Source organism: Bombina bombina, chromosome 2 (genome assembly GCF_027579735.1).
Source record: "Bombina bombina isolate aBomBom1 chromosome 2, aBomBom1.pri, whole genome shotgun sequence".
Classification (NCBI taxonomy): Eukaryota; Metazoa; Chordata; class Amphibia; order Anura; family Bombinatoridae; genus Bombina; species Bombina bombina.
The window spans coordinates 414,117,442-414,142,111 of record NC_069500.1 but is presented as its reverse complement, the minus strand read 5'-3'; the positions used below and the strand labels follow the sequence as shown (position 1 = coordinate 414,142,111).

The following is a 24,670-nucleotide window of genomic DNA, read 5'->3' as shown; positions in this document are numbered from 1 at the left end:
AGTTTCATGTACCTTTTAAGAGATTTTCTTACTGGGAACCTTATTGGTTTTAAGAGCAATATTTATCATTGATAATCTATATATATGTTCTATATTTGCGCCTAAAATGTGCAGAATAATTAATGCCATTATTTATCATTAAAAAATGCGTCTAAAATTCGACAAGTTCGACTGTAAAATTCTCCTATTTAGTTGGCGTTCGCCTAGGCGCACAGGCGTGCCAGAAAAAGGTTTAAATTAGATTTTCACATGCGTATTTTCTATAGTAAGCCTCATCAAATCGACTAGTTGCATGTGGAGGAGCAACATTAGAAATGATTTCTCTATGAGCTTGTGTTGTGAGTTCTTTCTGATGTTGGCAGGAATTTCTGTTGCAAGGCTCCTGGAAAGTCCAGAGGAGGAAGTTATTGCGGTTTCATATTTCACAATATTGGGATTTAGCGCTTGTAATATTTATATTTTATAATATTGGGATTGCACTGTTGCATACTTGTTTTATATCAATATTAGTATATATCTATAGATCTATATTAATATAGAACACGTTTGCTACAGTGCAATCACAATATTATAAAATATGAATGTTAAAAACGCAAAATCGCAATATTGTGAAATATATATAAGCTGGACATTTTTTCCACTTTTTAGTTTATCCACTTGTGACAAAAGCAATAAAAATATGTTCTATAAAAGGGTGCAAAAATAAGCTAAAAGTAAACAACACTTTATTTATAATGGTATTTCTGTAAACAAGATTTACACATAACTGGCGATTAAGCTTATTTTTTTTGGTTCGCCTATGTTTGCCTTTGGCAAAAACGCACAGGAGAATAGAGAGAATTCATAGCATTTTATAAATCTTGCTCTAAGGGTTTTTCAAACTCATCTTTTGAGCCTATGAATTGTTTAAACTTTCTGCTTATTTTTAAAGGGATTGTTTCTATTGCAATGTTTCGCCAGCAGTGTTTATTTATATTGCTTGTGAGATTCCATATCTTCTATTATGATAAGGTATTTTCTCTGTATTTTTTTCAATCAGGGCATTATAGTTCACTTTCTTTGTCCTATTTCAATTTTTAAAGAACATTTAATTTGTTCTCATCCTACATAATATTTAAAAAATCATTTGTCCACGTATGAGTCAGACGACTACAATTGTTACTTTAGTCACAGAGGTAAAAAGTATTTTGATATAACTGTGTTGGTTATGCAAAACAGTGGAATGAGTAATAGGGATTATTTATCTTTTTAAACAATGACAATTTTGAAGTAGACTGTCCCTTTATTATAGCTTTAAGGGAAGCAGGACATTTTTCTTCCAGAAATTTGACATTTTTTTCTACTAGATTAGTTTCACTTTGGCAGCATTTTTTTAAAATGAGTCTTCTATTATGTAGATTGCACAGCAGCAACTTGGTCTTCTTTTAGTTTTCTTTTAGGATAATTTTTCACAGGAAAGCCCTACAGTGGCTTTAGTAAATTAGGTGCCTGCCTTAAAGGGACAGTCTAGTCAAAATTAAACGTTCATGATTCAGATAGCGCATGTAATTTTAAACAACTTTCCAATGTACTTTTATCATCACATTTGCTTCGTTCTCTTGGTATTCTTTGTTGAAAGATAAACTGATTTCTAAACCCTTAAAGGCTGCCTCATATCTCAGTGCATTTTGACATTTTATCACAGTTAGACAATGCTAGTTCATCTGTGTCATATAGATAACATTGTGCTCACTCCCATGGAGTTATTTATGCGTTAGCACTGATTGTTTAAATGCAAGTCTGTCAAAAGAACTTTAGATAAGGTGGCAGTCTGCAGAGATTTAAATACAAGGTAATCTCAGAGGTAAAAAATGTATTAATATAACCGTGTTGATTATGCAAAACTGGGGAATGGGTAATAAAGGGATTTTCTGTCTTTTTTAATAATAAAGATCTTCAAAGTAACCGTCGCCTCACCTTTGGGAAATGGTATAAACTTAAAATCCAGGCAGCAGCAAATGTGTGCAACATATGAAAAATTAAAAGTAAAGTATAAAAACAATAACAAAAATAAAATATATATTTCTCCAACATAGGTGTGTCCGGTCCACGGCGTCATCCTTACTTGTGGGATATTCTCTTCCCCAACAGGAAATGGCAAAGAGCCAGCAAAGCTGGTCACATGATCCCTCCTAGGCTCCGCCTACCCCAGTCATTCTCTTTGCCGTTGTACAGGCAACATCTCCACGGAGATGGCTTAGAGTTTTTTAGTGTTTAACTGTAGTTTTTATTATTCAATCAAGAGTTTGTTATTTTAAAATAGTGCTGGTATGTACTATTTACTCTGAAACAGAAAAGAGATGAAGATTTCTGTTTGTATGAGGAAAATGATTTTAGCAACCGTTACTAAAATCCATGGCTGTTCCACACAGGACTGTTGAGAGGAATTAACTTCAGTTGGGGGAACAGTGAGCAGTCTTTTGCTGCTTGAGGTATGACACATTCTAACAAGACGATGTAATGCTGGAAGCTGTCATTTTCCCTATGGGATCCGGTAAGCCATTTTTATTCAGACAGTAAATAAGGGCTTCACAAGGGTTTATTAAGACTGTATGGCGCACTTGTTTTTGAGAACAGCATGGCATGCAGCTGCATGTGTGTGGAGCTCTGATACATAGAAAAGTCTTTCTGAAGGCATCATTTGGTATCGTATTCCCCTTTGGGCTTGGCTGGGTCTCAGCAAAGCAGATTCCAGGGACTGTAAAGGGGTTAAATATAAAAACGGCTCCGGTTCCGTTATTTTAAGGGTTAAAGCTTCCAAATTTGGTGTGCAATACTTTTAAGGCTTTAAGACACTGTGGTGAAATTTTGGTGAATTTTGAACAATTCCTTCATACTTTTTCGCAATTGCAGTAATAAAGTGTGTTCAGTTTAAAACTTAAAGTGACAGTAACGGTTTTATTTTAAAACGTTTTTTGTGCTTTGTTATCAAGTTTATGCCTGTTTAACATGTCTGAACTACCAGATAGATTGTGTTCTGACTGTGGGGAAGCCAAGGTTCCTTCTCATTTAAATAGATGTGATTTATGTCATAAAAAATTTAGTAAAAATGATGCCCAAGATGATTCCTCAAGTGAGGGGAGTAAGCATGGTACTGCATCATCCCCTCCTTCGTCTACACCAGTCTTGCCCATACAGGAGGCCCCTAGTACATCTAGCGCGCCAATACTCCTTACTATGCAACAATTAACGGCTGTAATGGATAATTCTATCAAAAACATTTTAGCCAATATGCCCACTTATCAGCGAAAGCGCGACTGCTCTGTTTTAGAAAATACTGAAGAGCATGAGGACGCTGATGATATTGTTTCTGAAGGGCCCCTACACCAGTCTGAGGGGGCCAGGGAGGTTTTGTCTGAGGGAGAAATTTCAGATTCAGGAAAAATTTCTCAACAAGCTGAACCTGATGTGATTACTTTTAAATTTAAGTTGGAACATCTCCGCGCTCTGCTTAAGGAGGTGTTATCCAATTTGGATGATTGTGATTATCTGGTCATTCCAGAAACACTATGTAAAATGGACAAGTTCCTAGAGGCCCCGGGGCCCCCCGAAGCTTTTCCTATATCCAAGCGGGTGGCGTACATTGTTAATAAAGAATGGGACAGGCCCGGTATACCTTTCGTACCTCCCCCCATATTTAAAAAATTGTTTCCTATAAGTCGACCCCAGAAAGGACTTATGGCAGACAGTCCCCAAGGTCGAGGGGGCGGTTTCTACTCTAAACAAGCGCGCCACTATACCCATAGAAGATAGTTGTGCTTTCCAAGATCCTATGGATAAAAAATTAGAAGGTTTGCTAAAAAAGATGTTTGTTCAGCAAGGTTACCTTCTACAACCAATTGCATGCATTGTCCCTGTCACTACAGCCGCGTGTTTCTGGTTCGATGAGCTAGAAAAGGCGATTATTAGTAATTCTTCTTCTTATGAGGAGATTATGGACAGAATTCGTGCTCTTAAATTGGCTAATTCTTTCACCCTAGACGCCACCTTGCAATTGGCTAGGTTAGCGGCGAAAAATTCTGGGTTTGCTATTGTGGCGCGCAGAGCGCTTTGGTTAAAATCTTGGTCAGCGGATGCGTCTTCCAAGAACAAATTGCTTGACATTCCTTTCAAGGGGAAAACACTGTTTGGCCCTGACTTGAAAGAGATTATCTCTGATATCACTGGGGGCAAGGGCCACGCCCTTCCTCAGGATAGGTCTTTCAAGGCCAAAAATAAACCTAATTTTCGTCCCTTTCGCAGAAACGGACCAGCCCCAAGTGCTACGTCCTCTAAGCAGGAGGGTAATACTTCTCAAGCCAATCCAGCCTGGAGACCTATGCAAGGCTGGAACAAAGGAAAGCAGGCCAAGAAACCTGCCACTGCTCCCAAGACAGCATGAGATGCGGGCCCCCGATCCGGGACCGGATTTGGTGGGGGGCAGACTCTCTCTCTTCACTCAGGCTTGGGCAAGAGATGTTCTGGATCCTTGGGCGCTAGAAATAGTCTCCCAAGGTTATCTTCTGGAAGTGATTCATCCTGTTCCATTAAGAGAACGAGGGATGGGGTTCTACTCCAATCTGTTCGTAGTTCCCAAAAAAGAGGGAACGTTCAGACCAATCTTAGATCTCAAGATCCTAAACAAGTTTCTCAAGGTTCCATCGTCCAAAATGGAAACCATTCGAACAATCCTTCCATCCAGGAAGGTCAATTCTTGACCACGGTGGATTTAAAGGATGCGTATCTACATATTCCTGTCCACAAGGAACATCATCGGTTCCTAAGGTTCGCATTCCTGGACAAACATTACCAGTTCGTGGCGCTTCCTTTCGGATTAGCCACTGCTCCAAGGATTTTCTCAAAGGTACTAGGGTCCCTTCTGGCGGTGCTAAGACCAAGGGGCATTGCTGTAGTACCTTACTTGGACGACATTCTGATTCAAGCGTCGTCCCTTCCTCAAGCAAAGGCTCACACGGACATAGTCCTGGCCTTTCTCAGATCTCACGGATGGAAAGTGAACGTGGAAAAGAGTTCTCTATCTCCGTCAACAAGAGTTCCCTTCTTGGGAACAATTATAGACTCCTTAGAAATGAGGATTTTTCTGACAGAGACCAGAAAAACAAAACTTCTAAACTCTTGTCGGATACTTCATTCCGTTCCTCTTCCTTCCATAGCGCAGTGCATGGAAGTGATAGGTTTGATGGTAGCGGCAATGGACATAGTTCCTTTTGCGCGCATTCATCTAAGACCATTACAACTGTGTATGCTCAGTCAGTGGAATGGGGACTATACAGACTTGTCTCCGAAGATAAAAGTAAATCAGAGGACCAGAGACTCACTCCGTTGGTGGCTGTCCCTGGACAACCTGTCACAAGGGGTGACCTCCCGCAGACCAGAGTGGGTCATTGTCACGACCGACGCCAGTCTGATGGGCTGGGGCGCGGTCTGGGGATCCCTGAAAGCTCAGGGTCTTTGGTCTCGGGAAGAATCTCTTCTACCGATAAATATTCTGGAACTGAGAGCGATATTCAATGCTCTCAAGGCTTGGCCTCAGCTAGCGAGGGCCAAGTTCATACGGTTTCAATCAGACAACATGACGACTGTTGCGTACATCAACCATCAGGGGGGAACAAGGAGTTCCCTGGCGATGGAAGAAGTGACCAGAATCATTCAATGGGCGGAGACTCGCTCCTGCCACCTGTCTGCAATCCACATTCCAGGAGTGGAAAATTGGGAAGCGGATTTTCTGAGTCGTCAGACATTGCATCCGGGGGAGTGGGAACTCCATCCGGAAATCTTTGCCCAAATCACTCAACTGTGGGGCATTCCAGACATGGATCTGATGGCCTCTCGTCAGAACTTCAAGGTTCCTTGCTACGGGTCCAGATCCAGGGATCCTAAGGCGACTCTAGTAGATGCACTAGTAGCACCTTGGACCTTCAAACTAGCCTATGTATTCCCGCCGTTTCCTCTCATCCCCAGGCTGGTAGCCAGGATCAATCAGGAGAGGGCGTCGGTGATCTTGATAGCTCCTGCGTGGCCACGCAGGACTTGGTATGCAGATCTGGTGAATATGTCATCGGCTCCACCATGGAAGCTACCTTTGAGACGAGACCTTCTTGTTCAAGGTCCGTTCGAACATCCGAATCTGGTCCCACTCCAGCTGACTGCTTGGAGATTGAACGCTTGATCTTATCAAAGCGAGGGTTCTCAGATTCTGTTATTGATACTCTTGTTCAGGCCAGAAAGCCCGTAACTAGAAAAATTTACCACAAAATTTGGAAAAAATATATCTGTTGGTATGAATCTAAAGGATTCCCTTGGGACAAGGTTAAGATTCCTAAGTGTCTATCCTTCCTTCGAGAAGGATTGGAAAAGGTATTATCTGCAAGTTCCTTGATGGGACAGATTTCTGCCTTGTCTGTGTTACTTCACAAAAAGCTGGCAGCTGTGCCAGATGTTCAAGCCTTTGTTCAGGCTCTGGTTAGAATCAAGCCTGTTTACAAACCTTTGACTCCTCCTTGGAGTCTCAACTTAGTTCTTTCAGTTCTTCAGGGGGTTCCGTTTGAACCCTTACATTCCGTTGATATTAAGTTATTATCTTGGAAAGTTTTGTTTTTGGTTGCAATTTCTTCTGCTAGAAGAGTTTCAGAATTATCTGCTCTGCAGTGTTCTCCTCCTTATCTGGTGTTCCATGCAGATAAGGTGGTTTTACGTACTAACCTGGTTTTCTTCCAAAAGTTGTTTCTAACAAAAACATTAACCAGGAGATAGTCGTGCCTTCTCTGTGTCCGAAACCAGTTTTGAAGAAGGAACGTTTGTTGCACAATTTGGATGTTGTTCGCGCTCTAAAATTCTATTTAGATGCTACAAAGGATTTTTGACAAACATCTTCCTTGTTTGTTGTTTATTCTGGTAAAAGGAGAGGTCAAAAAGCAACTTCTACCTCTCTCTCTTTTTGGCTTAAAAGCATCATCAGATTGGCTTACGAGACTGCCGGACGGCAGCCTCCTGAAAGGATCACAGCTCCTTCCACTAGGGCTGTGGCTTCCACATGGGCCTTCAAGAACGAGGCTTCTGTTGATCAGATATGTAGGGCAGCGACTTGGTCTTCACTGCACTCTTTTACCAAATTTTACAAGTTTGATACTTTTGCTTCTTCTGAGGCTATTTTTGGGAGAAAGGTTTTGCAAGCCGTGGTGCCTTCCATTTAGGTGACCTGATTTGCTCCCTCCCTTCATCCGTGTCCTAAAGCTTTGGTATTGGTTCCCACAAGTAAGGATGACGCCGTGGACCGGACACACCTATGTTGGAGAAAACAGAATTTATGTTTACCTGATAAATTACTTTCTCCAACGGTGTGTCCGGTCCACGGCCCGCCCTGGTTTTTTAATCAGGTCTGATAATTTTTTTTTCTTTAACTACAGTCACCACGGTATCATATGGTTTCTCCTATGCAAATATTCCTCCTTAACGTCGGTCGAATGACTGGGGTAGGCGGAGCCTAGGAGGGATCATGTGACCAGCTTTGCTGGCTCTTTGCCATTTCCTGTTGGGGAAGAGAATATCCCACAAGTAAGGATGACGCCGTGGACCGGACACACCGTTGGAGAAAGTAATTTATCAGGTAAACATAAATTCTGTTTTAGTTAAAGGGACAGTAAACCTTAAAAATGTTATATAATTCTGCACATAGTGCAGAATTATATAACATTATTTAGGTGCTATAGCCATAAAAGCATTTTTTTACCGTTTAATTTGCTAAAATACTGCGCTTTTACAGACCTGCTCTCTGCTGAGCGGGTCTGTTATTTTTAGTCAGCGCATCGGGCCAGCTGTATAGTCACAGCCCGGCCCGACCGCGCCATAAGACTAAGTGCAGCTCACTCCTGTGACAGGAGCGAGCTGCACTTAGTGCTATGGCGCGGTCGGGCCGGGCTGTGACTATACAGCTGGCCCGATGCGCTGACTAAAAATAACAGACCCGCTCAGCAGAGAGCGGGTCTGTAAAAGCGCCGTATTTTAGCAAATTAAACTGTAAAAAATGCTTTTATGGCAATAGCACCTAAATAATGTTATATAATTCTGCACTATGTGCAGAATTATATAACATTATTTTTAAGGTTTACTGTCCCTTTTAAAGTGAAGGTCAATTTCGATGAATTAGTGCCCAGTTTTTAATAATCCTATTAAAAACAAGGGCACTTTAATTCATCAAAATTGACATTTCACTCATTTTCTTCAAAAGTGCACCTTTTAATCCTGACAGCCGCTCCAGCGATCCCCCCGGCCATCGGAAGCCTCTTCATACGTCAGAAATTACGAATCCGGCTTCCTCCAATCTTGGCTTTTCCCCTGGGGCAATCATGGCCTGAGGCAACACATTGATTGGAGGAAGCCGGATTCGTCATTTTGGACCCGCAAAGAGGGCTTGCGACGGGCGGAGAAAGCGTTGCAGCGGCTGTCAGGATTAAAAGGTACGTTTTTGAAGAAAAAAGTGAAACGTCAATTTTGATGAATTGCCCTTGTTTTTAATAGGATTTTTAAAAAACAGGCACTAATTCATCGAAATCGACCTTTACTTTATGTTCCATATGATAGGTGTGTATGTCATTCATAATTTTACAAAATTTAGTGTGTGTGTCATATATACAGTAATCACATACATAAACATATGTAAAGATATAGATGTATACATACATACTAGTTCCTAGATTTAGAACAAATCTGTCACACCCTGTACTACAAGGCTCGACAAACCCAGGAGCCAGATATCCACGGGCTCCTAGAATTTTACTCCTGGCTCCTAACACTTTGGGTTATTCCCCATATATTTATTTACAAATACCACTGTCTGGCTCCTAAAAATATGTCTAGCTAATAAATATTTCTTTCATGTAATTAGCAAGAGTCCATGAGCTAGTGACGTATGGGATATACATTCCTACCAGGAGGGGCAAAGTTTCCCAAACCTCAAAATGCCTATAAATACACCCCTCACCACACCCACAAATCAGTTTTACAAACTTTGCCTCCCGTGGAGGTGGTGAAGTAAGTTTGTGCTAGATTCTACGTTGATATGCGCTTCGCAGCAGGCTGGAGCCCGGTTTTCCTCTCAGTGTGCAGTGAATGTCAGAGGGATGTGAAGAGAGTATTGCCTATTTGAATTCAATGGTCTCCTTCTACGGGATCTATTTCATAGGTTCTCTGTTATCGGTCGTAGAGATTCATCTCTTACCTCCCTTTTCAGATCGACAATATACTCTTATATACCATTACCTCTACTGATTCTCGTTTCAGTACTGGTTTGGCTTTCTGCTACATGTAGATGAGTGTCCTGGGGTAAGTAGGTCTTATTTTTTGTGACACACTAAGCTATGGTTGGGCACTTTTATATAAAGTTCTAAATATATGTGTTTAAACATTTATTTGCCTTGATTCAGGATGATCAATATTCCTTATTTCAGATATGAATAAAACATTTTTTCTTACCTTAAAAATTGACTTTTTTCCCTGTGGGCTGTTAGGCTCGCGGGGGCTGAAAATGCTTCATTTTATTGCGTCATTCTTGGCGCGGACTTTTTTGGCGCAAAAAAATTCTTTGTCATTTCCGGCGTCATACTTGTCGCCGAAAGTTGTTCGCGTTTGCGTAATTTTTTTGACGTTTTGCGCCAAAAATGTCGGTGTCACTGGATGTGGCGTCATTCTTGGCGCCAAAAGCATTTAGGCGCCAATAATGTGGGCGTCTTTTTTTGGCGCTAAAAAATGTGGGCGTCATTATTGTCTCCACCTTTTCTCACATTATTTAAGTCTCATTTTTCATTTGCTTCTGGTTGCTAGAGGCTTGTTCATTGGCATTTTTTCCCATTCCTGAAACTGTCTTTTAAGGAATTTGATAGATTTTGCTTTTTATGTTGTTTTTTCTCTTACATATTGCAAGATGTCTCAGATTGACCCTGGATCAGAAGCTACTTCTGGAAAAACGCTGCCTGACGCTGGTTCTACCAAAGTTAAATGTATTTGCTGTAAACTTGTGGTAACTGTCCCTCCGGCTGTAGTTTGTGATGAATGTCATGATAAGCTTGCTAATGCAGATAGTATTTCCATTAGTAATATTCCATTACCTGTTGCTGTTCCATCAACATCTAATACTCAGGATGTTCCTGTTAATATAAGAGATTTTGTTTCTAAATCTATTAGGAAGGCTATGTCTGTTATTCCTCCTTCCAGTAAACGTAAAAGGTCTTTTAAAACTTCACATTTTTCAGATGAATTTTTAAATGAACATCATCATTCTGATTTGTCTGTTTCTGATGATGATTTTTCTGGTTCAGAGGATTCTGTCTCAGATATTGACACTGATAAATCTTCATATTTATTTAAAATGGAATTTATTAGTTCTTTACTTAAAGAAGTTTTAATCGCATTAGAGATGGAGGAATCTAGTCCTCTTGATACTAAATCCACTAAGCGTTTAAATTCGGTTTTTAAACCTCCTACAATTATTCCGGAAGTTTTTCCTGTCCCTGATGCTATTTCTGAAGTGATTTCTAGGGAATGGAATAATCTGGGTAATTCATTTACTCCTTCTAAAAGGTTTAAGAAATTGTATCCTGTGCCATCTGCCAGATTAGAGTTTTGGGACAAAATCCCTAAAGTTGATGGGGCTATCTCTACTCTCGCTAAACGTACTACTATTCCTACGGCAGATAGTACTTCCTTTAAGGATCCTTTAGATAGGAAGATTAAATCCTTTCTAAGGAAAGCTTATTTATGTTCAGGTAATCTTCTTAGGCCTGCTATTTCTTTGGCTGATGTTGCGGCAGCTTCCACTTTTTGGTTGGAGGCTTTGGCACAACAAGTGTCAGATCATAATACTCATAGCATTGTTAAACTTCTTCAACATGCTAATAACTTTATTTGTGATGCCATCTTTGATATCATTAGAGTTGATGTCAGGTATATGTCTTTAGCTATTTTAGCTAGAAGAGCTTTATGGCTTAAAACTTGGAATGCAGATATGTCTTCTAAGTCAACTTTGCTTTCCCTTTCTTTCCAAGGTAATAAATTGTTTGGTTCTCAGTTGGATTCTATTATTTCAACTGTTACTGGGGGGAAAGGAACTTTTTTACCTCAGGATAAAAAATCTAAAGGTAAATATAGGGCTGCTAATCGTTTTCGTTCCTTTTGTCAGAATAAGGAACAGAAGCCTGATCCTTCCCCTAAAGGAACGGTTTCTGTTTGGAAACCATCTCCAGTCTGGAATAAGTCCAAGCCTTTCAGAAAGCCAAAGCCAGCTCCCAAGTCCACATGAAGGTGCGGCCCTTATTCCAGCACAGCTGGTAGGGTGCAGATTACGATTTTTCAAAGAAATTTGGTTCAATTCGATTCACAGTCTTTGGATTCAGAACATTGTTTCACAAGGGTACAGAATAGGTTTCAAGGTAAGGCCTCCTGCAAGAAGATTTTTTCTTTCTCGCATTCCAATAAACCCAGTGAAGGCTCAAGCATTTCTGAAATGTGTTTCAGATCTAGAGTTGGCTGGAGTAATTGTGCCAGTTCCAGTTCTGGAACAGGGTCGGGGGTTTTACTCCAATCTATTCATTGTACCAAAGAAGGAGAATTCCATCAGACCAGTTCTGGATTTAAAAATATTGAATCGTTATGTAAGGATACCAACATTCAAAATGTTAACTATAAGGACTATTCTGCCTTTTGTTCAGCAAGGGCATTATATGTCCACAATAGATTTACAGGATGCATATCTGCATATTCCGATTCATCCAGATCACTTTCAGTTTCTGAGATTCTCTTTTCTAGACAAGCATTACCAGTTTGTGGCTCTGCCGTTCGGCCTAGCAACAGCTCCAAGGATTTTTTCAAAGGTGCTCTGTGCCCTTCTATCTGTAATCAGAGAGCAGGGTATTGTGGTATTTCCTTATTTGGACGATATCTTGGTACTTGCTCAGTCTTCACATTTAGCAGAATTTCATACGAATCGACTTGTGTCATTTCTTCAAGAACATGGTTGGAGGATCAATTTACCAAAGAGTTCATTGATTCCTCAGACAAGGGTAACCTTTTTAGGTTTCCAAATAGATTCAGTGTCCATGACTTTGTCTCTGACGGACAAGAGACGTCTGAAATTGGTTTCAGCCTGTCGAAACCTTCAGTCTCGATCATTCCCTTCGGTAGCCTTATGCATGGAAATTCTAGGTCTTATGACTGCTGCATCGGACGCGATCCCCTTTGCTCGTTTTCACATGCAACCTCTTCAGCTTTGTATGCTGAACCAGTGGTGCAGGGATTATACAAAGATATCACAGTTAATATCTTTAAATCCGATTGTACGACACTCTCTAACGTGGTGGACAGATCACCATTGTTTAGGTCAAGGGGCTTCTTTTGTTTTTCCAACCTGGACTGTGATCTCAACAGATGCGAGTCTGACAGGTTGGGGAGCTGTATGGGGGTCTCTGACAGCGCAGGGGGTTTGGGAATCTCAGGAGGCGAGATTACCAATCAATATTTTGGAACTCCGTGCGATTTTCAGAGCTCTTCAGTCATGGCCTCTTCTGAAGAGAGAATCGTTCATTTGTTTTCAGACGGACAATGTCACAACCGTGGCATATGTCAATCATCAAGTGGGGACTCACAGTCCTCTGGCTATGAAAGAAGTATCTTGGATACTTGTATGGGCGGAATCCAGCTCCTGTCTAATTTCTGCGGTTCACATCCCAGGTATAGACAATTGGGAAGCGGATTATCTCAGTCGCCAGACGTTACATCCGGGCGAATGGTCTCTTCACCCAGAGGTATTTCTTCAGATTATTCAAATCTGGGGTCTTCCAGAAATAGATCTGATGGCCTCTCATCTAAACAAGAAACTTCCCAGGTATCTGTCCAGATCCAGGGATCCTCAGGCGGAGGCAGTGGATGCATTGTCACTTCCTTGGAAGTATAATCCTGCCTATATCTTTCCACCTCTAGTTCTTCTTCCAAGAGTGATCTCCAAGATTCTAAAAGAGCGTTTGTTTGTTCTGCTGGTGGCTCCAGCATGGCCTCACAGGTTTTGGTATGCGGATCTTGTCCGGATGGCTACTTGCCAACCTTGGACTCTTCCATTAAGACCAGACCTTCTATCTCAAGATCCTTTTTTCCATCAGGATCTCAAATAATTAAATTTGAAGGTATGGAGATTGAACGCTTGATTCTCAGTCATAGAGGTTTCTCTGACTCCGTAATTAATACTATGTTACAGGCTAGAAAATCTGTGTCTAGGAAGATATATTATCGAGTCTGGAAGACTTACATTTCTTGGTGCTCTTCTCATCAATTTTCCTGGCATTCTTTTAGAATTCCTAGAATTTTACAATTTCTTCAGGATGGTCTGGATAAAGGTTTGTCTGCAAGTTCTTTGAAAGGACAAATTTCTGCTCTTTCTGTGCTGTTTCACAGAAAGATTGCTAATCTTCCTGATATTCATTGTTTTGTACAGGCTTTGGTTCGTATAAAACCTGTCATTAAGTCAATCTCTCCTCCTTGGAGTTTGAATTCGGTTCTGGGGGCTTTACAAGCTCCTCCGTTTGAACCTATGCATTCTTTGGATATTAAATTACTTTCTTGGAAAGTGTTGTTACTTTTGGCCATCTCTTCTGCTAGAAGAGTTTCAGAGTTATCTGCTCTTTCTTGTGAATCTCCTTTTCTGATTTTTCATCAGGATAAGGCGGTGTTGCGGACTTCATTTAAATTTTTACCTAAAGTTGTGAATTCTAAAAACATTAGTAGAGAAATTGTGGTTCCTTCATTGTGTCCTAATCCTAAGAATTCAAAGGAGAGATCTTTACATTCTTTGGATGTAGTAAGAGCTTTGAAATATTATGTTGAAGCTACTAAAGATTTTAGAAAGACTTCTAGTCTATTTGTTATCTTTTCTGGGTCCAGAAAAGGTCAGAAGGCCTCCGCCATTTCTTTGGCGTCTTGGTTAAAGTCTTTGATTCATCATGCTTATGTAGAGTCGGGTAAATCCCCGCCTCAAAGGATTACGGCTCATTCTACTAGGTCAGTTTCTACTTCCTGGGTGTTTAGGAATGAAGCTTCGGTTGATCAGATTTGCAAAGCAGCAACTTGGTCTTCTTTGCATACTTTTACTAAATTCTACCATTTTGATGTGTTTTCTTCTTCTGAAGCAGTTTTTGGTAGAAAAGTACTTCAGGCAGCTGTTTCAGTTTGATTCTTCTGCTTATAATTTCATTTTTTTTCATTATAAGATTAAAACTTTATTTTGGGGTGTGGATTATTTTTTTCAGCGGAATTGGCTGTCTTTATTTTATCCCTCCCTCTCTAGTGACTCTTGCGTGGAAGTTCCACATCTTGGGTATTTATTATCCCATACGTCACTCGCTCATGGACTCTTGCTAATTACATGAAAGAAAACATAATTTATGTAAGAACTTACCTGATAAATTCATTTCTTTCATATTAGCAAGAGTCCATGGGGCCCACCCTTTTTTTGTGGTGGTTATGATTTTTTTGTATAAAGCACAATTATTCCAATTCCTTATTTTTATGCTTTCGCTCCTTTCTTATCACCCCACTTCTTGGCTATTCGTTAAACTGATTTGTGGGTGTGGTGAGGGGTGTATTTATAGGCATTTTGAGGTTTGGGAAACTTTGCCCCTCCTGGTCGGAATGTATATCCCATACGTCACTAGCTCATGGACTCTTGCTAATATGAAAGAAATGAATTTATCAGGTAAATTCTTACATAAATTATGTTTTTTACTGGCTCCTAAATTCTAAACAGATTAGTCAACCCCTTCTGTACTATGAATATATACAAATGTATTTGTATTGAAATGCTTATTAGAAAAAGTGACTCATATCCAGTTTATTAAATGATACTGTCACCAGCAATAGCCTAACGTGATTATTGTGTGTATAACATATTATAACTGATGCTTTTACATATAGTTGCAAAGTGCTCCTTTTCTACTTCATACTTGATTACGGGAGCTGAATGTTCACGTGAGAAAACAATTGCAGTATGGTCTGTACATTACCACACTCTGATCATCACAGTTTTATTTGTGGATACAAAATGATGATATGTTTGCTACAGACATGTAAGGTATTCAGAATTCAAGATAATATGTATGAGAAGAAAATGATTGAAAAGCGTATTTTGTATGGTACTGGGTCCACGGAATAGTGTCTCAGCAGCACTATAAACATTGATAAAGGTAAAACCTGCCTAGTATAAATAACAAGAAAACATTCATTGCTGAAAGTAAGGTCATGAGTCAGTTGTAAACTTTGTCATAGACTATATTATAATATAAAATAACAGTGTATTAGCAAATAAAATAATAAATAATATAAAATAATATGTATTAACACTAAACGTTCAGAGTTTACAACTTGACTGAGAACTTACCCTATGTAAATACATTTTCCCTTGTTGTATAGCCTAAGCTTTATTCTCTGTTTCATTGGTGCTGCACATAAGGCAGTCGGGTCTGTAAGGTATCCCGTTTGCTAAGTGCGCACATTCCTGTGAAGTCGCCAGATGGATGCCCATAGCTGTTTCTGAGCAGGGAGCCTGTGGGATTGATACCACCGCACAGAGAGCAAGGCTCCAGCAAATCTCTGTATTGTTTTTCCTTCTCAGACTTATAGAGGCCACATTCCAGGTGCCCCTGAAACTCAGTGTGTGACTGTGACCTTTTTTTCACCTTAGGGTTCCACCTTTGTATATTAAAGGAAATAGCTTTCTTCAAATAAACCTCACACTGATCTCGAAATTCATTGAGATTTAAACTGTCTGTGTGCAAACGTCAGCTCCTTGTTATGGTTCTGCTACTATTCCTGTTGACATTTACAATAACATTAGTAAACTGTCTCATATTGAACTTCCACGATTCAGATTATGCAATTTTAAGACACTTTTAAATTAACTTCTTTTATCAAATTGACGTTCTACTCATGGTATTTTTCTTAATAGCATATTTACATATCCTCAGCAGCAGTGATGCACTGTTTGAGCTAGCTGGTGATTGGTGGCTACGCACATATGCCTCTTGAGCTGGTGTGTTAAGCTAACTCCTAGTAGAGCATTGCTGCTTTGAAGCTGACTTCAATGAGTTTAATCCATTTGCAAAGCAATAGTGCAGTAATACAATGTTCTACCACATTAGAGCATTCTTGTTTTGCACTTTTATGTCCTTTTAAGTACTGTAATATTCAGTGCTTGGGTCATTGACGGCTATGAAATGATAGAATTGAAATCCCTTAGTGAAACCGCTATTCAGCATATATGTCTATATACAAGAGTAAGGCTCCACACTCTCACCTTCCTGATATGCATTAACCAGGGAGCTGAGGTAGGTATAATCCAAGGACAAACCAAATCTGCATTCTCTGGAATATCCAACTAGATTACTATTTGTTCAACCTCTTTGCTTACTTGATGCGAGTTTTGTAGCTCCCAAACAGTACATAGCTGCTTATAGGTCGTTCAACTGTTTGCTTGGAAAACACAAGCCTTGTAGCTCCTGAGCAGGATACTGCTGGTGAGTAAAGGTGTTAAACACAATGCAAAGTTATCTAGGGACACATACAAAAACTAGATTAACTTCTTATGCTGTTTTTCTTGAAGTAATGTGGCTTTAAATAGTTTGTGTATGTGTGTTTTTTTTCTTTTTTCAACTAAAGGAATATATGGACCAATAATATAGATCTTCCAGGTGCAGCAATATAAAAATTCTCTTATTAACATTAATTTCTTTTGCATGATGTACCGAGTCCACGGATTCATCCTAACTTGTGGGATATTGTCCTTCCTGACAGGAAGTAGCAAAGAGAGCACCACAGCAGAGCTGTCTATATAGCTCCCCCCTTAACTCCACCCCCCAGTCATTCTCTTTGCTGGCTCTAAGCAGGAAGAGTAAAGAGAAGAGGTGTTAAACTGTTTTATTTTATCTTCAATCAAGTGTTTGTTATTTTTAAATGGTACCGGTGTTGTACTATTTACTCTCAGGCAGGACATAGATGAAGATTTCTGCCTGGAGGATGATGATCTTAGCATTTGTAACTAAGGTCCACTGCTGTTCCCACAGAAGCTGAGGAGTACAGGAAAACTTCAGTGTGAGGAACAGTTTCTTGCTATACAGCAATGAGGTATGTTCAGTCATATTTTCTGCAGAGACTGTGTTAACTCAGAAAGGCTGACGGTGTCCCAATTAGGGGAAGGGTAAGCAGTAATCCTAGTGTTATCAGAGGTTTTTACTAGCTTGCATAAAGGGTTAATTGTTTGTGGGCACTCAGTTTGTTATGTGAATTTGGGGCAAACGTTTTTGTGTCTGGGAGTAACGTTTTCTGTTTTATGGGACATTTGCTTGAGGGTTCTTTGGGGTTGTTTATAACCCACATGGCTTTCAGGCAGGCTTGGTTAGTTTTGTGTAGGCCCCAGCAACATCGAGTGAGGTGGGCGGGGCCTACATTTACAAGCAGCAAGCAACTTCTCCTGAGGTCCTGAGAGTCTTCTGAGGGACTAATTGAAGCTTTAAACCCCATATTATCGCTTCCTTAGGGCAGGTAGGGCCACAGCAGAGCGGTGGCAAGGTGCTTTAGGGGTTTTTAACCGGTTTTAGACAAATTTAAATCCGTTTTTTTCATTTGGGGGTTTATTGCTTATTAACTTGTGGTGCAATCCTTCTAAAGCTTAGTGGGTGTACTGTTAAAATTTCAGAAAAATTGAAGCAATTTTAACCTGTTTTGCAGTTTGTGTATGCCTTTTTTTTCTCTTAAAGGCACAGTACTGTTTTAGCAAATTGTGTTTTTTTTCATTAAAGTGTTTTCCAAGCTTGCTTGCTTTTTTACTAGTCTGTTAAACATGTCTGACACTGAGGAAACTCATTGTTCAATTTGTTTAGAAGCCATCGTGGAACCCCCTCTTAGAATGTGTCCCACTTGTACTGATATGTCTATAAATTGCAAACAGCATATTTTGACTTATAAAAGTTTGGCATTAGATGATTCTCAGACAGAAGGAAATCAGGTTTTGCCATCTAGTTCTCCCCAAGTGTCACAACCAGTAACGCCCGCACAAGCGACGCCAAGTACTTCTAGTGTGTCTAATTTTTTTACCTTGCAAGATATGGCTTCAGTTATGAATACTACCCTCACAGAGGTTTTATCTAAGCTGCCTGGGTTGCAAGGGAAGCGCAGTAGCTCTGGGTTAAGAACAAATGCTGAGCCTTCTGACGCTTTAGTAGCCGTATCCGATATTCCCTCACGATGTTCTGAAGTTGGGATGAGGGATTTGTTGTCTGAGGGAGAGATTTCTGATTCAGGAAAGATGTTCTCTGACAGATTCAGATATGACGACATTTAAGCTAGAGCACCTTCGCTTATTGCTCAGGGAAGTTTTAGCTACTCTGGATGATTGTGACCCTATTGTAGTTCCAGAGAAATTGTGTAAAATGGACAAATATTTAGAGGTTCCTGTTTACACTGATGTGTTTCTGGTCCCTAAGAGGATTTCGGACATTGTTACTAAGAGTGGGATAAACCAGGCATTCCGTTCTCTCCTCCTCCTGTTTTTAAGAAAATGTTTCCCATTTCTGACACCATAAAGGACTCATGGCAGACGGTCTCCAAGGTGGAGGGAGCTATTTCTACCCTGGCTAAGTGTACAACTATACCTATTGAAGACATTTGTGCTTTCATTGATCCTATGGATAAAAAATTAGAGGGTCTCCTAAAGAAAATTTTTGTTCATCAAGGTTTCCTTCTTCAACCTATAGCATGCATTGTTCCTGTAACCACTGCAGCTGCCTTTTGGTTTGAGGCTCTAGAAGAGGCTCTTCAGATGGAGACCCCACTAGATGATATTTTGGACAGAATTAAGGCTCTTAAGTTGGCTAATTCTTTTATTACTGACGCCGCTTTTCATCTTGCTAAATTAGCGGCTAAGAATTCAGGTTTTGCCATTCTAGCACGTAGAGCGTTATGGCTTAAGTCCTGGTCAGCTGATGTGTCATCTAAAGCTAAGCTTTTGTCCATCCCTTTCAAAGGTAAGACCCTATTCGGGCCTGCATTGAAAGAGATAATTTCAGACATTACTGGAGTTCCTCATGTTCGCCTTTCTGGACAAGCATTATGAGTTTGTGGCTCTTCCTTTCGGGTTGGCTACGGCGCCGCAAATCTTCACGAAGGTGCTAGGGTCCCTTCTGGTGGTCCTAAGGCCACGGGGCATAGCAGTGGCGCCTTATCTAGACGACATTCTAATTCAAGCGTCGTCCTTCCAACTAGCCAAGTCTCACACAGACTTAGTGTTGGCCTTTCTAAGGTCTCACGGGTGGAAAGTGAACGTAAAAAAGAGTTCTCTTTCCCCCCTCACAAGAGTTTCATTTCTAGGGACTCTGATAGACTCGGTGGACATGAAAATATTTGACGGAGGTCAGGAAATCAAAGATTTTGTCCACCTGCCGAGCTCTTCATTCCATTCCTCGGCCGTCAGTGGCTCAGTGTATGGAGGTAATCGGACTAATGGTAGCGGCAATGGACTTAGTTCCGTTTGCTCGCTTGCATCTCAGACCACTGCAACTATGCATGCTCAATCAGTGGAATGGGGATTATGTGGATTTATCTCCTCAGATAAATCTGGATCAAGAGACCAGAGACTCTCTTCTTTGGTGGTTGTCACAGGATCATCTGTCCCAGGGAATGTGTTTCCGCAGGCCAGAATGGGTTATAGTGACGACAGATGCCAGTCTTCTGGGCTGGGGTGCATTCTGGAATTCCCTGAAAGCTCAGGGTTTGTGGACTCGGGAGGAGGCTCTCCTATCGATAAATATTCTGGAATTAAGAGCGATATTCAATGCTCTCCAGGCATGGCCTCAGCTGGCTTCGGCCAGATTCATCAGGTTTCAGTCGGACAACATCACGACTGTGGCTTATATCAATCATCAGGGCGGAACAAAGAGTTCCTTAGCGATGATAGAGGTTTCAAGGATAATCCAATGGGCAGAGGCTCACTCTTGCCATCTGTCAGCGATCTATATCCCAGTTGTAGAGAACTGGGAGGCAGATTTTCTAAGTCGTCAGACTTTTCATCCCGGGGAGTGGGAACTCCATCCGGAGGTGTTTGCTCAGCTGGTTCGGCTATGGGGCACACCAGAGTTGGATCTGATGGCGTCTCGTCAGAACGCCAAACTTCCTCGTTATGGCTCCAGGTCAAGGGATCCTCAGGCTGTACTGATAGATGCTGTAGCAGTACCCTGGTCGTTCAACCTGGCTTATGTGTTTCCACCTTTCCCTCTCCTTCCACGTCTGATTGCCAGAATCAAACAGGAGAGAGCATCAGTGATTTTGATAGCGCCTGCGTGGCCACGCAGGACTTGGTATGCAGACCTGGTGGACATGTCATCCCTTCCACCATGGTCTCTGCCATTGAGACAGGACCTTCTGATTCAAGGTCCATTCAAGCATCCAAATCTAATTTCTCTGCAACTGACTGCTTGGAGATTGAACGCTTGATTCTATCAAAGCGGGGTTTCTCTGAGTCAGTCATAAATACCTTGATTCAGGCTCGAAAGCCTGTTACCAGGAAAATTTATCATAAGATATGGCGTAAATATCTTTTTTGGTGCGAATCCAAAGGCTTCTCCTGGAGTAAAATCAGGATTCCTAGGATTTTGTCTTTTCTCCAAGAGGGATTGGAGAAAGGATTATCAGCTAGTTCCCTAAAGGGACAGATATCTGCTCTGTCTATTTTGTTGCACAATCGTCTGGCAGATGTTCCAGACGTTCAGGCTTTTTGTCAGGCTTTAGTTAGAATTAAGCCTGTGTTTAAACCTATTGCTCCGCCATGGAGTCTAAATTAAGTTCTTAGAGTTCTTCAGGGGGTTCCGTTTGAACCCATGCATTCCATAGATATTAAGCTTTTATCTTGGAAAGTTTTGTTCCTAGTTGCTATCTCTTCAGCTCGAAGAGTTTCTGAACTATCTGCATTACAATGTGACTCTCCTTATCTTGTGTTCCATGCTGATAAGGTGGTTTTGCGTACCAAGCCTGGGTTCCTACCTAAGGTTGTTACTAACAGGAATATCAATCAAGAAATTGTTGTTCCTTCTCTGTGTCCTAATCCTTCTTGTAAGAAGGAACGTCTGTTGCACAACTTGGACGTGGTTCGTGCTTTGAAATTTTATTTGCAGGCAACCAAAGATTTTCGTCAAACATCTTCTTTGTTTGTTGTCTATTCTGGAAAGCGTAGGGGTCAAAAGGCTATGGCTACTTCTCTTTCCTTTTGGTTGAAAAGCATCATCCGTTTGGCTTATGAGACTGCTGGACAGCAGCCTCCTGAAAGGATTACAGCTCATTCTACTAGAGCGGTAGCTTCCACATGGGCTTTTAAAAATTATGCTTCTGTTGAACAGATTTGTAAGGCTGCGACTTGGTCGTCGCTTCATACCTTTTCAAAATTTTATAAATTTGATACTTTTGCTTCTTTGGAGGCTATTTTTGGGAGAGAGGTTTTGCAAGCAGTGGTGCCTTCCGTTTTTAGGTTCCTGTCTTGTCCCTCCCTTCATCCGTGTCCTAAAGCTTTGTTATTGGTATCCCAATCCGTGGACTCGGTACATCATGCAAAAGAAAACAAAATTTATGCTTACCTGATAAATTTCTTTCTTTTGCGATGTACCGAGTCCACGTCCCGCCCTGTCTATTCAAGACTGATAGTATTTTTTTATGTAAACTTCAGTCACCTCTGCACCTTATAGTTTCTCCTTTTCTTCCTTGGCCTTCGGTCGAATGACTAGGTGGTGGAGTTAAGGGGAGAGCTATATAGACAGCTCTGCTGTGGTGCTCTCTTTGCTACTTCCTGTCAGGAAGGACAATATCCCACAAGTTAGGATGAATCCGTGGACTCGGTACATCGCAAAAGAAAGAAATTTATCAGGTAAGCATAAATTTTGTTTTTTTTCACACAATAAAGGAACAAGACACACAGCACATGTGCTGCCTTAGCATAGAGTAACATCAGCCAAATGTGAATGTTTTCAAATCAAATTAACACCTTGCTACTGCAATATTCATGGCCAGCCCACTGTCATGTGACTTTATTGTGGTATTGTCTAAGAGACTACTTGATGCGGTGCCCTCCTTTTTTCTTCTTGTGTGTAGTACTAACACTATCCTCTTCCAGCTAAGCTGTACACTGGGATTTATTGTCTTTTATATTTATTTTTCACACCAAAATGAGAGCTTATTTGTGTCTGCAGGGGGCACAGAGAGTTGTTATCATTAACTGATGTTCTCTACAGGCTGCTTTTTTGGCAATATTTTGGGAACCTTATAGGGGACTATGAGTTATTATTTTAAACTGAAGCTCAACTATGAATGTTTAGATTAGTAGCAGCCTGCAGGAACAAAGTAAGGCCAAGCAACTCATTAAAAGGTCACATCTCTGGAGGTACATCAGGAATTAAATTTAGCTGACACTGCAGTTTATTATTTGTGTACTGGAATATTCTATTCTTAAAGGTTTCACATAAACATATTTACATTTTGCCATTGTTATTTTGTCAAAGCTTAAAAATACACATTACAAATGTGCGTACCGCTGACCTTTAGTATTTTACAAACATCTTAATTTATTGTTCCAGCAGCAGAATGACCTACTAACTTTCTCTGATATGACCTGACATGGTGACATAAACCCATACAGTGTTCTCCACAGAAAAAAATGTCTTTATGAAGTAGACGGGTGGGGGCAGTGTAATATTTTCTAATATTATATAATTTTCTATCCAAAGCACAAACTGATTGCATCATTTAACATAAATGTATTTAGTGATAATTTGTGCAATACAAATTAAACATTTTTAATATTAGATCATTTTAGCTTAATACATTTTTCTTAGCCAGGTGGTCAGTAAAATCAGCTTGGTGCACCCACTAAAAAGGTCCTGGGGAAACATTGTCTTATAATATTATGGTTATTAGATTTCTGTATTTTTAAATATGTTACCTTCCTCATTTTTATTTTTTTATTTTTTAATATTTTTTTATTGGAGACAAACATCAAATAATTACACTTACAACAGAAGTCATCCACAATTCTACATTTTTATGAATTGTCTCAGACATTACAATAGATTGTCCATATTGTGTTGAGTTCAATGTACGGATACATCCAACATCGTTTCTCCGGCAAATCCTTTGTAGTTGACTTTTTGTCTTGTTGGGACACAGTTCTCTGTCCATTTGAGAAAACCCTTCTAAAGAGGGCTTCACTCATCATATGATATTTAGACTCCTATTTTATCATTTATAATACAATAAACTCATTATTTTAAACGACCTCACAAAAAAAAGCAAACTAACAAGAACTTTCAATTTTATCTTGTTGCATATGTTACTTTATCATTTGAACCTTCAAAAGGACCATCTCCAGGGGGATTTTTTTAACCCCCCCCCCCACAACTATCCACCCCCCAGTTTGTATCTTCTCTCTTGCCTGGTATAGGAATTCCCATTCATCCCTCAAGGACGCCAGCAGCATAAGCTCTGTGTGCAAAAGGTGTAAGAATTTGTTTTTGCAAGTCAAGGTTTAAAGTCTTTATGTATGGTTGCCACTTATGTAAAAATTGTTTTAGTCTTTTAGTTGTGTCCATTTTGGCATCTAGCTGTTCAATAAGTAACTGTCTGCATAGACTATTTTTCAGTTTAGCAAAAGTAGGAAGGCGCCTTCTTCACTGTCCACACCCTAAGAATTCATTTTCTTGCAACCAATACAATTGTAGTCAGTAAGGACCTAAGATTAGAGGGTTGTTCTTTCCAGTCCAGAAAGCATATCTGTTCAAGTCCTATATTAGTGTCAAGGGAAAAAGTTTTAATAATCTAATAACTAGTTTTATTCCAAAACTGTTTGACATGGGGACATGTTTGAAAGTAGTGAATGAAGTCTGGGTTAAACAAACTACACTCATTCACCATTTTAGGATTCATTTGGACAGTCTACGCACCTACCTCTTTTTTATGTATGTTTATTCAGTTTGGCTGATACTTGTTGGCATAAGATAAAAACTAATTTATTTTCATTAAATAATGTTATATTTTGCTAAAAAACAGGTTTAACATTATATGTTTTGCTTTCTTTAAGGGATTGAATATTTTTGACAAAACAATGTCTCAGGCTGGAGAAAAAGTTAAGGTAAGAAATAACCAACAAATGTATTTTAATTTATGCAATTTTTACAACAACAAATACTGACCCTTTATGTAAGGTCCACACAGAACACCTAAGACTTGCAACCCTGCTGTTTCAGAGGCCTCTCCTTCACGCTACCTTTGTTTTGTTCTCTGGATATGATGGACAGAAACCCTTAATCTCTACTATTCATCTTTCTTACCCATAACACATTTTGCTTTTATTTTCCTTTCTGGCCCCCTTTTAAAGTGAATGTAATTTCTAATGAATGAGTGTCTGGTTTTTAAAAATACTATTAAAAACAGAAGCACTTTCAATAATTAAAATTTACATTGAAGCGTTTAAAAAAAAAAACAACATTCCTTTTTCTTTAGGAAACTTAGACCGGCGATCCTCCACCCGCAGCTCCTCTGTACTTGGCACCGCAATGACGAACCG

The 24,670-nt window shown here is 40.1% G+C and overlaps 1 protein-coding gene across 1 annotated transcript in view; it reads left to right on the top strand.

Annotated features, from left to right (window-relative positions):
* Positions 1-24,670, top strand: part of LOC128646974 (septin-2A) — a gene marked incomplete in the record, with an annotated part of 243,084 nt that overhangs the window by 25,950 nt on the left and 192,464 nt on the right. Inside the window, 1 exon segment of the mRNA XM_053699786.1 lies at positions 24,185-24,235. Within this exon segment, the coding sequence (XP_053555761.1) occupies positions 24,209-24,235 (27 nt within the window).